The sequence below is a fragment of the Macaca mulatta genome, chromosome 4 (genome assembly GCF_049350105.2).
Source record: "Macaca mulatta isolate MMU2019108-1 chromosome 4, T2T-MMU8v2.0, whole genome shotgun sequence".
NCBI lineage: Eukaryota > Metazoa > Chordata > Mammalia > Primates > Cercopithecidae > Macaca > Macaca mulatta.
In genome coordinates this window covers 129,824,909-129,842,744 of record NC_133409.1, presented here as the reverse complement: position 1 = coordinate 129,842,744, position 17,836 = coordinate 129,824,909, and the positions used below count along the sequence as shown (strand labels likewise).

The following is a 17,836-nucleotide window of genomic DNA, read 5'->3' as shown; positions in this document are numbered from 1 at the left end:
ATATACTTACCCAACACCTAGAAGATTATCATTCTTTTCAAACACAAATATCTGTAAAAATCAGTCTTAAGAATTTTTAAGGCTAGCTATTGTATACCATACTTTCTGATTTCAACAAAATTAAGTTAGAAGTCAGTTTTGGAAATATAACGTGAAAAAAACCATGTATTTGGAAATTGAAAAGCATATTTTCAAATAACCCATGAGTTAAAAAAAATATTGTCAGAAAATACCTAGAACTGAATGGTAGCAAAGACTCTTAAAACTCTAAAAAAAGAGGTACTTGGAGGAAAATATATAGCTTTAAATGCTTACTAAGAAAGAAGAAAGATGGCAATAAGTTAGGCATATTTCTTAAAAAGTTAGAAATCTAAAGAATTTAAAAATTAAAATATTAAGAAATTAAAAGGAAGGATATCATAAAATAAGAGTCTGAAAATAATGAAATTGAAAACAAAGGTAACAGAGAAGATTTGTCAAGTCAAAAGTCGTTTCCTTGAAAGGACTAATAAAATGACAAACTATAGACAAGATTTATGAAGGGATAAACAAAAGAAGACACATATACACAATATTAAAAATAAAAGAAGAGGCCAGGCACAGTGGCTCACACCTGTAATCCCAGCACTTTGGGAGGCCAAGGCAGGCGGATCACTTGAGGTCAGGAGTTGAGACCAGCCTGGCTAATATGGTGAAACTCCATTTCTACTAAAAATGCAAAAATTAGCCCAGCATGGTGGCACGCACCTGTAGTCCTAGCTACTTGGGAGGCTGAGGCAGGAGAATCGTTTGAACCTGGAAGGCAGAGGTTACAGTGAGCCAAGATTGCGCCACTGCACTCCAGGCTGGGCAACAGAGCAAGACTCTGTCTCAAAAAAAAAAAAAAAAAAAAAAAAAGCATTCTTTAAAATGCCATAGCTATTAAACATAAAAGAATAATACAACTTTATGCCAATAAATTTAAAAACCTAGGTAAAATGAGCAGTTTTTTGTTTGTTTTTGTTTTTGAGACAGAGGCTCGATCTGTCGGACAGGCTGGAGTGCAGTGGCGTGATCTCGGCTTACTGCAAGCTCCGCCTCCTGGGTTCATGCCATTCTCCTGCCTCAGCCTCCCGAGTAGCTGGAACTACAGGCGCCCGCCACCACACCCAGCTAATTTATTTTTTTCTTTTGTATTTTTAGTAGAGACGGTGTTTCACTGTGTTATCCAGGATGGTTTTGATCTCTTGACCTCGTGATCCGCCCACCTCAGCCTCCCAAAGTGCTGGGATTACAGGCATGAGCCACCGCGCCCAGCCAAAATGAGCAGTTTTTAAAAAGTATAACTTTTTTATGAAGAAATAGAAAACCAAATATCTTCAACATTAAAGAAGTAGATTTAGTTTACACATTTCCCACAAAAAAAGCCAGCAGATCCAGATAATTTTACAGAAGATTTTTGACAAATATTTAAAGAACAGATAATTCTAAGCTTAACACAAATGCTTTTAGAGAGAAGGAGAACTTCTTAATTCTTTCATTTAAAACGGCCAGTGAAACCAAAGTCACCATGAGAAAGAAAAACTATAGTCATTCTCACTTAAGAAGATATATGCAAAAATCCTAAACAACATATCAGTAAACCAGATCCAGCATTATATGAAAAAATAATTTGTTGAGCAAACAAAGGCAGATGACTGGACAGCACACACACATATACCAGATCTGCTGGAATATTGTATACTAAGGGAAGTTCATATAGTCAGAAGCTGTGTCACCCATTGCCCATCACTTCCTGGGGAAGCTCAAAGGGAGGTAGTACGGTTGGGAGCAGACATAGGGAGAAGGATCCCTTGGACTGTAGAGCTTTTATTAATAAGATGCATTATTAGGGAAATAGCAGGCCCTCCTTTGCCATGATCAAGGGGGGGAGTTCAAATTTTATGCCTGTTATAGTAGAAAGTTAGCCTTATTCCTGTTTTTCAATCTTAGTAATTACCAGTTAGGAGAACATCAGCGTACTTTTCATCCCCGTTGTGATCAGGGTTCTGTGCCAAAGCTTTGTGGTTACAACTATAGGACGTGGCACTCTACTAGAACTGATTGACTCTTAAGATTTTCTTGGATGCCAAGCTGCAGGTAATCAATCTTTTTTTTTTTTTTTTTGGAGACGGAGTGTCACTCTGTCGCCAGACTGGAGGACAATCTTGGCTCACTGCAACCTCTGCCTCCCGGGTTCAAGCGATTCTCCTGCCTCAGCCTCCCAAGTAGCTGGGACTACAGGTGCCCGCCACCATGCCCGGCTAATTTTTTATATCTTTAGTAGAGACGGGGTTTCACCATGTTGGCCAGGATGGTCTCAATCTCTTGACCTCGTGATCCACCCACCTCGGCCTCCCAAAGTGCTGGGATTACAGGCGTGAGCCACCGTGCTCGGCCCAGGGAATCAATGTTAAACAAGTTAATTCTTAGTTCTCATGAAACAGTAAGACAAGACTGGAATTATTTCACAAATGCAAGATTGATTCTACATTTGGAAATTATTTATTACCACATGAATGGATTATTGTCATCATCTCATTGACTGTCCCTGCCTCCTATCTCCAGGACTAGCTTACAGTGTCCTAATAGCAGTGATTACAACTGAAATGAAACCATTATTTATATAATTTTTTAGTATCTGTCTCCCTAAACAGAATATTTTCTCCATGAAGTCAGGAATTGTATCTACAGTGTTAATTATTATAATCCCAGTATTTAGCAGTGCACCTAGTACATGATGGTCACCAGTAATTGTTGGATGAATGGATAAACGGGTGGGAAGTTGAGGTAAATGACTTCGATCTTTCCTAGACCTAAGACTTTATCTTTATAGAAGGACATTTGTTCTTTCCTCCTGTAGTGATTTCTTCTAAGCATTAATTTGCTAAAATTAGTGATTTGTAGTGATAGTTTGAGCTGAATATGGGAGAGAGACTTTACAAAAACTTTATTATGTATGTGTCCTATCAACAGATGGAAATACACAGCCATGTGTTCTAGTGGGCATGTAGGGGAGACCCTGACTCTTGACCAGGGCAAAAGACTGCACTCCCTCAGGTTCTCAAGTCTTTCTTGACCCACTCATTCCTTCTTCTTTTCTCTCTAACACCATCTTATATTAGAGAACTTCCCTCAGTGTGTGCTGGAAATCTCTGACCAAGAAGTGTTGGAATGGTATACTGCTAAAGACTTCATTGTTGGGAAGTCACTCACTGTCCTTGGAAGAACTTTCTTCATTTATGATTGTGATCCATTTACTCGACGGTATTACAAAGAGAAGTTTGGAATCACTGATTTACCACGTATTGATGTGAACAAGCAGGAACCACCTCCGGTAAAACAGGTAATCAGATAGTACTTCTTAGGGTGGTGAGAAAACTAATTTTTTGAGGTAGAAATTTAAGAAAAAGAAAAAAGACTTCTATGCAAATATTCGATAAATAATGGACAAAGTATATGTAATACAGTAGTTTACAAAAGAAGAAATACAAATGGCACAAAAATTATGAAAAGATCCTTAATGTAACTGATAATCAATGAAATAGAATGAAAATAATGATGTTTTTGGATCTGTTCAATTTTAAAAGATTCACGATATTCAGTGTTTACCCTATATGAAGAAATGGGAATTTTCATATACTATTTGTGGGAAAGCCAGTCAGAGTAAACTTTCTGAAGGGCAATTTGTTGTCTATTTTATTTTTATAAATAAATAACATATATATTTTCTGGCCGGGCACAGTGGCTCACGACTGTAATCCAGCACTTTGGGAGGCCAGGGCAGGCGGATTACTTGAAGTCAGGAGTTAGAGACCAGCCTAGCTAACATGGTGAAACCTTGTCTCTACTAAAAATACAAAAATTAGCCAGGTGTGGTGGTACGCACCTGTAATCCCAGCTACTGGGGAGGCTGAGGCATGAGGATTGCTTGAACCTGGGAGATGGAGGTTGCAGTGAGCTGAGATCACGTCATTGCACTCCAGCCTGGGCAACAGAATGAGTGAGAGTCTGTCTCAAAAAATACATAGCTATATCTGTTTCGATATATATATTATAAATCATTATAGTTTATAATATATATGATATTGGATATATATGATGATAGGACACATACATAATATGGTTTATATTATGATATATAGATATAGATGTGTCTCATATCTTTTACCTAGAAATATACTTTGGGAACTCTAAAAACATGTGGAAGAATGTGTATTGTAGCATTATTTATTAAGAAAAGTGTGAGGAGTTGACAAAATAAATGATATCCATTCATGAAATGGATGTATGAAAATACATCTATTCATACAATTAAAAGATAATTAAAATACACCCATTCATAAATTAAAAGACTACTGTGTGTGTAAAATATCACTGGGCCCTTTCTCCTCAAAAGAAAGGCATGAATAAAATGATGAAATGATTGAGTGCTTCCAGCCAGGGCCCTGCCTTCCCCTCCAACAGCTGCTTCTCTTGCTTGCACTTGGCCTCCAGTCGTACTGAGTTCTGTGGTTCTGCCAGTACAGCATCTTGTTTTACTCCCAGGAACTTTTGCTTATGCTCTTCCTCCTTGAACCACTTTTCTGTTGTTCTTACATGCAGCTCTTTTTTATCCTCCAATACCCAATGTAGGCTTCCTCTCCAAGAAGTCTTTTCTAAAGCTCCAGGTAGGGCTAAAAGCCTTTTGTCTCTATTCCTGGGGTATTCTCTGCCTCCTTCCACTAGCACTTCTCTATTATATTAAATTATCTGCTAGTGAATCTTTTGTACTAGATTGTAACTCCCTTGAGGTCGGAGACTATGTCCTACTCATCTTTCTCTCCTAGTACCTAATACAGTGCCTAAAAAATAGGAGGTATATGTTTCTTGAACTGGACTGAAGAAAATTGGCTATGAAGGTGTTCTGCAAAAAAGAAGTGGTGTCTTAGGCAAAACTTTTAGAAACAATGTTTTATAGAAACGATTACAAAGAAGGATTTGGATTTTGGTATGCTGTGAGTTCCCAGAGGCAATACAATTTCTGGAAGGAAGTGTGGGTGATAATACCTCTTGCTGTCAGTTTTTTCTCTGGTAGATTTCTTTATCAATGATGTGTTAATTGATTAAGAATGATGATAAACCCTCTCCTTGTGTATATGGATTGTGAAAAGAAAAATAATTATGATAAACCCTCTGCCCCCAAGTTTTTTGGCAGCGGTTGATGCAGTATACAGGGGAAAATAGCATGGGATCAGATTTAGATTTTGATCAAGGGAACTATTTTACCTCTTCAGTTTATAGATAAGGATGGTTGTCTAACCAGGAGGTAGAGTAGTGAGAGATTGCAACATAGTGATGCCCTTTGCTTAGTGAAAGGACTTCGACCTTTTTTTTTTTTTTTTTTTTTTTTAAAAGACTGGGTCTTGCTTTATCTCCCAGGCAGGAGTGAGTGGTGCAATCTTGGCTCACTGCAACCTCCACCTCCCAGGTTCAAGCTATTCTCATGCCTTAGCCTCCCCAGTAGCTGGGACTACAGGTCGTGCTACCACACCCAGCTAATTGTTGTATTTTTAGTAGAGACAGGGTTTCACCATGTTGGCCAGGCTGGTCTGGAACTCCCTACTTCAGGTGATACACCCGCCTTGGCCTCCCAAAGTGCCAGGATTACAGGCATGCGTCACTGCACTGGCCTGATCTATTTTTGAGCCAATGAAAGCTTTTGAGTCTTAGAATACCTCTGTTCCCCACCTTTATTACTATCATCTTTTTTTTTCTCCTAACCTATCTTGAAGTAAAGAGAAGAGAGGGAAGCCCTGTATAAAGAGCAGAAGGAACTGAAGATCTACTGTAGATTTTAGTTGGTTACTTTGCTGTATCCCAGCCCCTATGTATAATAAAACTAATTTTATATAATAAAACATCTATACATTTGGCACATTAATTACAGTATTTGGTCAGTTTCTTTCCCGTACTTTCTCTATAATAAATAGCTCTATAGTAAACAAATTCCATCTGTCCATGAAATTTGTTGGAGATAAATAGAATGCCAGTTACTAATCAGCAAACACTTTTTAGTCATTACACCTCAGTCGTTTTAACCCTAAATAACATAAATGGAAACCAGGCATAGGAATTTGTAGCAGAGTCCAGAGGGATAAAGCTAGAGCCAAGCCAGTGGAGGGATAGAAGTAGGTATGAAATGGATATATTCAATTCGAGAGGCATGGCACTTGTAAGTCAAGCTTCTCTGCTAGATCAGGAATTAGTAAACATAAATGCAATAGCCAGATGTGTTTTCTCTCAGGCTGGCTCCATCTGGAGGCATACTGGTAGGGAAAAGAAAGAAATCAGAATTAGGAAAGCTAATCTGCTGTGGAGACGGCCCCTGAAAGCAGTATCTGAAGGTTGTGGTACTCTTGGGTTCTATGTATACTACTAGCTCAGTTGAAGATGTCCAGACAGAAACTGTGGTAAGTGGATCGTATGAGCGGGAGTATCTAGGAGTGATGATATCCATAGTCAGATGAGTGTTCATCTAGTTTACAACAGGACCCACCCAAGCAGTAGCTTGAAGTATGAGAAGCAAGATGCCAGGATACCATGCATACGGACTGATATTTAGGGAAGGTCTTTATTCCAGGCAGGGAAAGTGAGGTATATTCAGGAAAAACAGGTAGTCTGTTAAAATACAATAGGAATTTGAGAAGAAGGCCCAGAGGCTTTATAGCTACCTTCTTATTGCAAAATCCTCAACCCTCAGTGACCTCCCTACTGGCACCCGCAGCCCGGATGCTCTCATTGTGTGTTGTTGGTATAAGTGCAAAGCAAGTTCAGATACCACCACTTTGCAGTTTGTGCCTAGCCTCCAGAGAAAACTCAACTGCTTAGCACGTAGGCCATCAGCTCAGGGTTCCTCTGCCCATAGTAACCTGTAAATTCACTGAGTAGTGGTTTTGCAATTGAAGCAAATTAGGTCATTTTCCATCTGCTAAATCTACTAGTCATATTCTAGCCATGACTACCACATTAACTACAGTCCCAACAAGTGATTTTGGGGTCAGTGTTCCAAGTAGTACGCCGTGGACAAATTTAATAGTCCTTTGTGGTTGAAGAAATACTCTGTTATGGATGGTACTAGGGACTATATGGACTTACTTATTAAAGTGCCTGAAAATAATATATAAAAAGATTTTGTGGAGGTATATACAAGAGAAAATGTGTGCTACAAGCTGAATTTCCTGAGAAAGAATAGCAAAGAGGAGTCAGGAATAAATAACCCTGCTGATGTTTGCCTATCATTAGATGAGGAGGAGGAAGACTTAGTCTTTGACCTAAAGTTCTTAGGGAAATAAATCTTAGCATCCTACAGTGATGCTTCAGGCTCTTCATGGAGCCTAAATGAAACATACAAGCTCAACCTATATCTTCACGCAAACTCATTAAATAACCTTTGTATCTGAAAAATAATTTCCTAAATTGAACTTTTTCATGAAGAAAGGGGGTCCTGTGTGGAAAAGGGATCTGAGTTCTCAGAAAACTATAGCTGTCATCCTGTTCTGTGAGGCAGAAATTAAGAAATAAAAAGATTAGAAATATGGATGTAAGTAGGAGAAAAAGTAGCTTGAATCAAGTTCTTACCACCGTTCCCCTATCACACATACACTCACTCACTCTCTCTCTCTCTCACCCTCTCCCCCTCCCTCCCTCCCTTACTTCCTCCCTTCCCCCCATCCCTCTCTCTCTCTCTTACTTTGGGTGAACTGAGGAAACAGTTTCCAGGTCTGCTAGGGTGAGGTCCACATCCTAGAGCAAAGAAGTCATAGACAGAACCATGCTAGGATGACTACAGGGTCATTTGCATTGGGACTGGGGTGGGACTAGGTCCTGCTTTTGTAGTAAGGGGTCAGTTTACATCAGCAATAGTTTCTCTCTAGCCCTGAGAGTTACTTTAGAGCCTCATCACTTACTTCTGTGATCACTGAACATGATGCAAAATCCACAAAGAGGAAGGGGATAAGTTGTTTTTTCTGACTGTATTTGTTTATATAGAAAATATATTTGAATAAGTATTTTCTAGAGTTTTTTTCATTAAACTTATAGTTACCTTTAATGTAATTTTAACACAAGTAGCATTTGCCTTACGTCTTGCTTCCTATATATCTCCAGGAGTTGCCTCCTTATAATGGTTTTGGGCTAGTGGAAGATTCTGCTCAGAATTGCTTTGCTCTCATTCCAAAAGCTCCAAAAAAAGATGTTATTAAAATGCTGGTGAATGATAACAAGGTGCTTCGTTATTTGGCTGCACTGGTGAGGCTAATTTTTATATACTAAAGATTCTCTTCTATCTCAGTACTGTGTATGATTATTTTGTCTGTAAGCTATAGGTTAACAGCTGTCAGAGTTATGTGTTGACTCAACCAACCATTGTATCTAGTACCCAGCCTTCAGGGAGGTTGGATAGTATTAAGTATGGTGCCCCTGAGCTAAGACCTAGATCAAGTCCTATCTCTCCCAATAATCTTTCTTAGATCATTAATCTCTCACTCTTAACACCTCAAATGTTAACAGACCTTTTGCCTCTTTTATTAAGTAACTATGAAATTGCTTAATATTCAAACCATGTGTGTATCTATGTGGCTTTTTAGTATACTGTGATTTCCTTGAGGTTAGGGACCATGTCTTAGTAAGTTCTGCATTTACCTGTGATATCTTGCCTGATATCTTGAGAGGTTATGTGACTAATAGTTAAGAGCATGCAGTTGGAAATAGACATACACTCAAGTTCTGCATATCTCATTAATTAGCTGAATTGTATGAGATAAATTATTGATAGAAATTCAAAGTATAAAGTCTTTAAAATGGAAAAAAAATGTAGACTAGGAACCTAACCATTTTATTAGAAATATGGACATAAATAGCAGAAGTTGAAATAAGTTATATCTGGGAATAGGAATTAGGAGCTGGGGGTAGGAGGTGTCAGGTGACTTTTCAAACTACATACATGTATTTGAAAAGATACAAACTAAGGTAAAGACAACTGAATAATAGATTTTAGAAAATGATTGTACAAAGCTTTAAATAAAAAGGGAGTCCTGGCTAAAAACAAAAATTTTTAAGAAAACAACAAAACAGCAAAATGTAGGCCAACTAGAGCACTCTCCATAAGAATTCTGACCAACAAAGGTTTTGTAGTACTAGATTCTTTCAGTTACTGTTAAAATTCAAGCGCCTTGTCGAATTATGATATGGTAACTGTAACTCCTTAAGGGCAGGAATCATGTCTTTCTAGACTTTGTAGGTACTCATTAACTGCCCGTTCAGTAGGCAAAACAATTTATTTCTGCACACATTATCCATGAGTAAGGCAATACAATATTTTACCCATTTTATGTTTCAAAACTTAAGAAACAGAAAGGCTAGTTATCTTGTCCCAGATCCGGTGCTGCTTAGACGGGGGTAGGACTAGAACTCAGCCTTCTGGCTTTCAACCCAGTATTCTTTTGATGAAGAACTAGTTTAATACTTAGGATTAGAAAAGGGAAAGGAACTCATATGGGTTTGTAAACTGCAAAATTGTAAGCTTACCTTTGATACATGAAAAACCTGGAAAAATTAATACAAAGTTGATTACAAAAATGGCTCTGAATAGTGTTAGATATTGCTAACTAAGGAGAAAGGATAAATTTCTTTTGATTGCAGCCTTCTGTACTCACAAACAACCTGGTCAAACATGATATATCACAAAAAGTTAAAGTGTTTGCAAAGGACTTCTATTCCTAGCCATGATAGACCAGATAATTTGGATCAGCCCTCTTGCTGAGGGGGTGTGTGTGTGTGTGTGCGCGCGTGCACGCGCGTATGTGTATATGTATGTGTATGTGTATGTGTGTTACCACTTGAAGGTGCTGAACAAGTAGCAAGATGTGAAGAATCACAGAACAAGAACCAGGGAAACAATGAGAACCACAGAAGTGAACCTGACATTTGGGGCCATTTTTCCGCTAGGCACATTTGCTGATTTCAGAAGACCCACCTGTGAGGACAAACATTGGAATCTATTTAGGGCCTGTCAAAGGCAGAAGCTCCTGGTAAACCCTCTGTGCTTCAGTCTGTCTGTAGCTAATCTTTGAAGGGACTATTGTCTGTCTTTGAATTATAGTCCCTGATTGTCTCAGTTTTACAAATCAGATTAAGGTGATCCTGGATTCTAATAACCCCAGGTGACTGTCAGAAGCAAACAAATTCTCTGCAGATGACATCATTTTCGGCTTCAATTTATTTCTAGAATTTTAAAAATACAATGTAACAATATTAATAATACAGTGTTCAGAAACAAGACAAGATAATATAAAGTGACCAGAAATAAGAGACTATAGAATATACCTATAGGGACTTCAGATACTGGCATTATGAAACTTAAACTTAAGCCAGGAGCAGTGGCTCACGCCTGTAATCCCAACACTTTGGGAGTCCAAGGAGGGTGGATCACTTGAGATCAGGAGTTTGAGACCAGTCTGGCCAACATGCTGAAACCCCATCTCTACTAAAAAAATACAAAAATTAGCCAGGCATGGTGGCACGCGCCTGTAATCCCAGGTACTCAGGAGGCTGAGACATGAGAATCACTTGAACCCGGGAGGCGGAAGTTTCAGTGAGCCTAGACTGCATCACTATACTCCAGCCTGGGTGACAGAGCAAGACTCCGTCTAAAAAAAAAACGAAATGAAATGAAATAAACAATTAAAAAAATTTAAAAAGCCTTTGTTTACCATGTTAAAGAATAAGATTGAGATTTTCAGCAAAAAATGAGAAATAAGCCAAAAAAGTCTGTTTCAGTTTTGAAAAATCATCACATTAACAGAATAAAAGAGAAAAATTAGATTTTGAAAAGCATTTGCTAAAATCAATCTGATTTAAAAATAAAACTCACATATACCCCTGAACCTAAAATAAAAGTTTAAAAAAGTAAAAAATAAAAGAAAACAAAACTCTTAATAATAAAAAAAGGAATAAAAAGGAGTTTCCTTAATCTGTTAGAGGGTATGTTGAAAAGTCTACTGCAAACAGCTTACTTAGTGATGAAATGTTGAAAGGGTACTTTCTGAGATTAGGAACAAGGCAAGACTGCTATCACCCCTTCTGGTCAACATTGTTCTGGAAGTCCTAGCTGGAACAGTGAAACAGGAAGTGAATAAACAGGCATACTGATTGAGGAGGAAAAAATAAAATTGTCATTATCCAAAATGAACAATTGTATAGTACAGAAAATAAAGAATCTGCCTTCTGCATTAGGGAAGTCAATATACAAATAGCAACGAAGAAAACATAAAGTTAAAAAATACCATTTACCATAGCATCAAAAATATTAAATTCCTAGGTATAAATTAAATTCCTTGGTATAATATTTTAGGTGCTATATACAAAAGATATGTTACATACAAAAGATATGTGTTACATATCTTTTAGGTGTTACACACAAAAGATATGTTACATACAAAAGATATGTAACACCTAAAAGATATATCTTTATCATACAAAAGATATGTGGTATCTTTTACATACAAAAGATATGTAACACCTAGATGTTACATACAAAAACACTTTAGGTGTTACGTATCTTTTAGGTGTTATATACAAAAGATATGTAACACCTAAAATATTATTGAGAGAAAATTAAGAAGACCTAAATAAATGAAGGGATATACCATGTTCATTGGTTAGAAAATTCAGTATTACAAAAATATTTTCCCCAAATTGATCTATGGTTTGAAAGTAATTACAGTCAAAAAATCTAAAAATGTTTTTATTTTTACAGACAAATTGATTCTGTAATTTAAGTGGAGAGGCAAAGCACCAGGAATAGCCAAGATATTCTTGGAGAAGAGCAAGATCAGTGGATTTTGCTCACCAAAATATCACTCCGTATTAAAAGTTACAGTAATTAAAACAACATGTTTTTGGTGCAAGGATAGACAAACCAATGGAATAGAATAGACACCCCAGGAAAAGACATATGATAAATACAGCACTGCAGAGGGGCTGGGAAAGGAAGATGTTTCTAATCAATGATATCAGAACAATTAGATATTCAAAAGAGAAGAAAATTTCACCTCCATCTCACACCAAAAGTGGCAATCAAGTCTAGGTAGATTGAAAATCTAAATGTGAAAAGCAAAACAATAAAACTTCTTAGCAATAAATAATCTTAACATTATAGTGGGGAAAGATTTATTTAGTGGGATACAAAAAAGCAGTCATGTTTTTAAAATGGATAAATGGCCAGGTACAGTGGTTCATGCCTGTAATCCCAGCACTTTGGGAGACCAAGGCGGGCACATTGCCCCAGCTCAGAAATTTGAGACCAGCATGGCCAACATGGCGAAACCCTGTCCCTACTAAAAATACAAAAAATTAGCTGGGCATGGTGGTACATGCCTGTAGTCCTAGCTACTTGAGAGACTGAGGCAGGAGAATCACTTGCGTCTGGGGGGCAGCGGTTGCAGTGAGCTGAGATTGTGCCTCTTCACTTCAGCCTGGGTGACAGAGCGAGGCTCTAAATAAATTAAAATAAAATAAAATGGATAAATTTGACTACATTAAGATGAAAACTTTCTGTTCTTCCAAAAAACAGCATTAAGAGTGTAAAAAAAGGCAAGCTTCAAGTGGGAGCAGATGTTTAATACAGAAATCAACCAAGATCTTATATTCAGAATATGTAAAGAACATTCTGAAATCACTTAGAAAAATGAGCAAGAAACTTGAACAGGCATTTCACAAAGGAGGATATCCAAGAGGCAACTAAACATATAAGGAGGGCCAGGTGCAGTGACTCACACCTGTTTTCCCAGCACTTTGGGAGGTCGAGGCAGGAAGATCGCTTGAAGGCAGCCTGGGTAACATAATGAGACCCTACTGCTACAAAGATAAAAAAATAAATTAATTGGGCATGGTGGCATGTGCCTATAGTCCCAGCTACCTGGGACACTAAGGCGGTAGGATCACTTGAACCCAGGAGCTCGAAGGTGCAGTGAGCTATGATCCTGCCACTGCACTCCAGCCCAGGCAACAGAAACTCTGTCTTTAAAAATATGTACATATGAGAAGTTGCTTTGCTTCGTTAGTAACTAAAGAAGTGCAGATTACAATCATAGTGAGTTGCCTCTACCCACCCATCAGAATCATTAATATGTTGATGAGAATATGGAACCATAGGAACTCTCATACTCTTTACTAAGAGAGTATACCCACTTTGTAAAACACTTTGGCATAATCAAATATACTAGATTGTGCTAAGGGTGCAATATATGTGTACCAAAAGTTAAGAATGTTTATAATAGCATAATTCATAATAGCAAAAATAGACCTAAATGTCTACTACAAGAGACTGGATAAGTTATGGCATATTTGTGTCATAATTTGATTTCTGTTCAATGAAAATTAATGAACTACAGCTACTAATAACAACATGGCTGAATCACATCAACATAATTTTGAATGTAAGAATCCAGACACAAAAGAATGCATGCATATTATGTAATTTCATTTATATGAAGATTAAAAAGCAGACAAAACAAAACTTTATGGATGTCTGCTTTATAGCAAAACTAAAGAAAACCATACAATTCAAGGCAGTGGCCTGTTCGGTGGGGGAAGGATAGAATATTGATTGGGAGGTTCGGTCAGCGTTCTGTTTCTCAACCTGGATGGTGGTTATATGGTTGCTCACTTCATTAAAATTCTTTCGGCCATACATTTTGGTATTTTTATTGTTGTTTTGGGTTTTTTTGTAGTTTTCTCTCTGTGTTACTGTTCACAGTAAAAAAATTTAAAAGAAAGCCAACAGAACTATTAGTAAAGAAATAGTGGATATCTTCATGTGGGCAGGAAAAAAGAAGCGATATTCTGGTCATGGTAATTTTCAGATGTTTTCCCCTGACCTATTTGACGAAATAGAGAATGTATTCATTAGACTCATCACAAAAGTTCTTGAGGAAGAAAGGGTGCTTGACAATAAGGGGAAAAGGTTTATGAGTGAGGTGGGGACTTCAAAAGAAAATATATGGAAATTCAAAAAGAAGGGAGTATACTAGAGAAATGATCAGAGACAATTAAGTCCCATGGAGGTCAGACAAAGACACGGGATGTGTTCTGAGAAAACAATGTATACTAAGTTCTGATAGGCAATTGGTGCCTAAGTAAAAGTATGCTGGTAAACTCTCTGGGACTGAGAGTGGAGTGCTGGCTGAGAAACTTGGCAAAGCTTTGGAAGAGCATAAGAAACATGATCTGAACCGTGATCTTCAAAGCAGCTGAATGTCTTCCAAGAGATGCAAGACAGTACCATCTGTGGTGTTTGTCAAGAAAATATTACAGCCTCTGTTTATTTTATTTACTATGAGTGCATTTATTGTATAGCCTCTGATATTTTTATATGTGCCTTTTAATGCACAAACTATATTTATATAGAAGAACATATGTTTAATTATTAATTCATTCAATAAATATTAAAGGACTACTCTGGGCTAGATATGGTTCTAGATACCAAAGGTACAGTAGAGAACAAGATAGACAAATATTTGCTCTCATGGAGCTTACATTCTAGTCAAATAAATACATTGTATAAGGGTAGGTAGTAATGTGCTGTAAAAAATAAAGCGAGACAGAGAATGATGGGAAAGGGGCTCATTTATATCAGCAGAATGGGGAAAGCCTCTCTGAAGAGGTCATAGAAGAGCAGAAACCAAAGGAATAGCTGAGGGAGCCAGCCAGGGGAATATCTGAGAGAGCTGCATGTAAGACCGAGACTGTGTGCAGTGAATGGAGGGCAAAAAGGTGGAAATGACAGGTCGGCAGCCAGCCAGGACTCTGCAACCAGTGGTTACAAGGCCAGAGGAATGGGCTGATGGGAGCAGTCCAGGTAACAAGAAAGTATAGATAACAAGCTGCAGAGAATTTAAAAATAAAACCAACTAAAAGTTGGTCTGTTTCTTCTTCTTATCATTTGCCTGTAATTCTAAACAACATCAGTGATACTCATCCCCAAAGGGATGGCTCTTCCGTACAGTAGAATTTCAGCTAATAAATGTAAAAGAAAAGTGGGAAGTAGAAAAATTATCATTATGCACACACTGCTGTAATCACGGTTGCAGATAAGATCCAGCAATGGCTGCTAAAATTAGTGGGAAAACCTTTGAGGAGAAACGGGATTCCCATAATCTCAAAACATCTCCCTCAAGGTGTTTTGTAATTGCAAAGGGAAATACAGTAACTTTAAGGGAAGAAATCCAGCAGAAATCTTAACCAAGTGATCAAGGTTAGTGTCATCCATAATAAGATATATTGACTTCATAAACTCTCTGGTATACACTAAAGACATGACATCTTTTCTGGGATACTTTTGCCAAAAATGCAAAAATGAGATGCATGAGGAACATTCAAGAAAATAATTGATCAGTAGTCTTCAAAAGTGTCAAAGTCATGAAAGAGAAGGGCAGATTGAGGAACTATCTATCACATATTGGAGGAGACTCAAGAGAAATAATAACTAAATGCAATGTGGGATCCTGGATGGGATCCTGAAACAAAAAGACCATTTGTCAGAAACAGGTGAAATTTGAATAAGGACTGTAGTTTATTTATTAATGTCATACTATTGTTATTTTGCTGGTTCAGATAATTGCACTAATGGCTATATAGGATGTTAACATTAGGAGAACCTTGGTGAGGGGAGTGAGAATTCTCTGTAATATTTATGCAGGTTTTCTATAAATGTAAACCTCATTCCCAATAAAGACAATAATTTTTTTTAAGTTTTATGGTACTCTTTCCTGCCATGGTAAACCATTACCATTGTCACCCCCAATGGCCCTGGTATGCCCCTGCTTAGAACTTTGTATTTTATTCTAAGTATGACAAGAATTCTTTGAAGGTTTGAGAGCAGAGGAGTGATATGATTTGATTTTTATTAACTATATTGTGATTGTTTAACATTTATATTTTTATTACATGGGTGTATAATCCAAATGATTTGGAAACTATTAGATGAGGGAATGATATGAGAAAATTATTTCACTAAGAGAAAAATCTAATGACTTCTTTAATAGATGAAGAACTATTATACAAACAATCCCATGGTCTTAATGAGAAGATGTGCTACAGTTACAGTATGAGTGGATTTTAGGAATAAGCAGAGCTGTATTAAGGTTTGTTGGAGCTGGAATTTCTTCCTTAGGGGTTGTGTGATCACTCTGCAATTTGATTTAGAAAAAGTCTTGTCTACAAGGTAGTTTCTCAGAATCACTTTCAATTCTTTGATTTTATATTACTCTTATCCCCTCTTTTTAAATTTTTTTTTTTTACATTATGTATATACATTTGCTTAAGAAACAAAACCTTACTTAATCATCTTAGTGTTCATGAAGTTGAACATAATATCAGCCAACAGGTCTCAGCTAGCAGCCTGTGGTCAGAATGTAGCCCACATATATGTTCTAGTATACTGTGTTTGGGCTTCATGGTGCTTTAAAAGAGTTGGAGTCAGTACTTTAAAATCAGAGGTTTAAAATAGTAATCTACATTTTTATCTTTTGAAAAACTGAAAGATCTAGCAACATTGGGCCTACATTCTCACAAGGCAACAACTGAGTTGCGTTGGTGCAGCCTCCCTTGGGAAGCCTCCCTTAGATGAGGCATTTTCTACCCAGAGATACCAGAGTTCCCCCATAGATGGTTTGTTTATATTGTAAGAACCCAGACTGCTTCATATATATCCTATACCTGGCCCCTGTAGGCATTTAAGTTTGCACATCTGCATAGACCATGAACCTTCATAATATCCTCTTTTCTTTACCTTTATAGGAATCCCCCATCCCAGAAGACAAAGACCGGAGATTTGTCTTCTCTTACTTTCTAGCTACTGACATGATCAGTATCTTTGAGCCTCCTGTTCGCAATTCTGGTATCATTGGTGGCAAGTACCTTGGCAGGACTAAAGTTGTTAAACCATACTCTACAGTGGACAACCCTATCTACTATGGCCCCAGTGACTTCTTCATTGGTGCTGTGATTGAGGGTAGGTCTAAATACAGTCCAGAATTTCCTACTGGCTGCCTGAATGAGTTCTTAGTTGGAATTTAATTCATTTTACCGTTGTAAGAAGCAATTAGATTATATTACAACTGAGATAAAGCTACTATCCTTGTATATATGGTATAATGTGTTAATTGCCTTCCTAATCAATTAAACTCTAAGTTGATTGCATTTGTTGGCTACAGATGTCGACAGTAAGTTTTGTAAATACTGAGCAAATGACTGCATATTAGTATGTCATTTAAAGAAAGCTCATTAGTTTCTGTCATAAATGCATAACTGTGAATTTATCATAGGAGGGTTAATACTATTTTACTTCTGATTGCGTGAGAGAACATCACCAAGCTAAGTGTACTGCTACCTTCTCTCCAGTATTTGGTCACCGGTTCATCATCCTTGATACAGACGAGTATGTTTTGAAATACATGGAGAGCAATGCTGCCCAGTATTCACCAGAAGCACTCGCGTCAGTTCAGAAACATGTCCGAAAGCTAGAAGCGCCTGCTTCAGAATCAGAAAGGTATGTGTTTGATTGCTAGGGTTTGGCACACTCAAGATATTCAGGAAGTAATTCTGACTTTGAGTAATCACATTTTAGATTTTCCGATTTCTCTCACCAGGTGAGAATTATTAGACACCAGGTGGGAATTATTAGAAGGTTCCCTGTGTCAGTGTAATAACTAGTAATTTAGAACTTTTTCAACTTTATCTAGCAAATACAGTTGACCCTTGAACAGTGTGGGAGTTA

The 17,836-nt window shown here is 37.4% G+C and overlaps 1 protein-coding gene across 3 annotated transcripts in view; it reads left to right on the top strand.

Annotated features, from left to right (window-relative positions):
- EFHC1 (EF-hand domain containing 1) overlaps positions 1–17,836 on the top strand; it is a 72,660-nt gene that overhangs the window by 42,245 nt on the left and 12,579 nt on the right. For 2 of the 3 annotated variants that reach the window (XM_015136472.3, NM_001265863.1), the window contains 4 exons: positions 3,144–3,364; positions 8,167–8,307; positions 16,858–17,071; positions 17,461–17,608. In XM_015136472.3, the coding sequence (XP_014991958.3) occupies positions 3,144–3,364; positions 8,167–8,307; positions 16,858–17,071; positions 17,461–17,608 (724 nt within the window). The remainder of the gene's footprint in view (positions 1–3,143; positions 3,365–8,166; positions 8,308–16,857; positions 17,072–17,460; positions 17,609–17,836) is intronic. The other variant, XM_015136470.3, reaches the window with a different exon arrangement.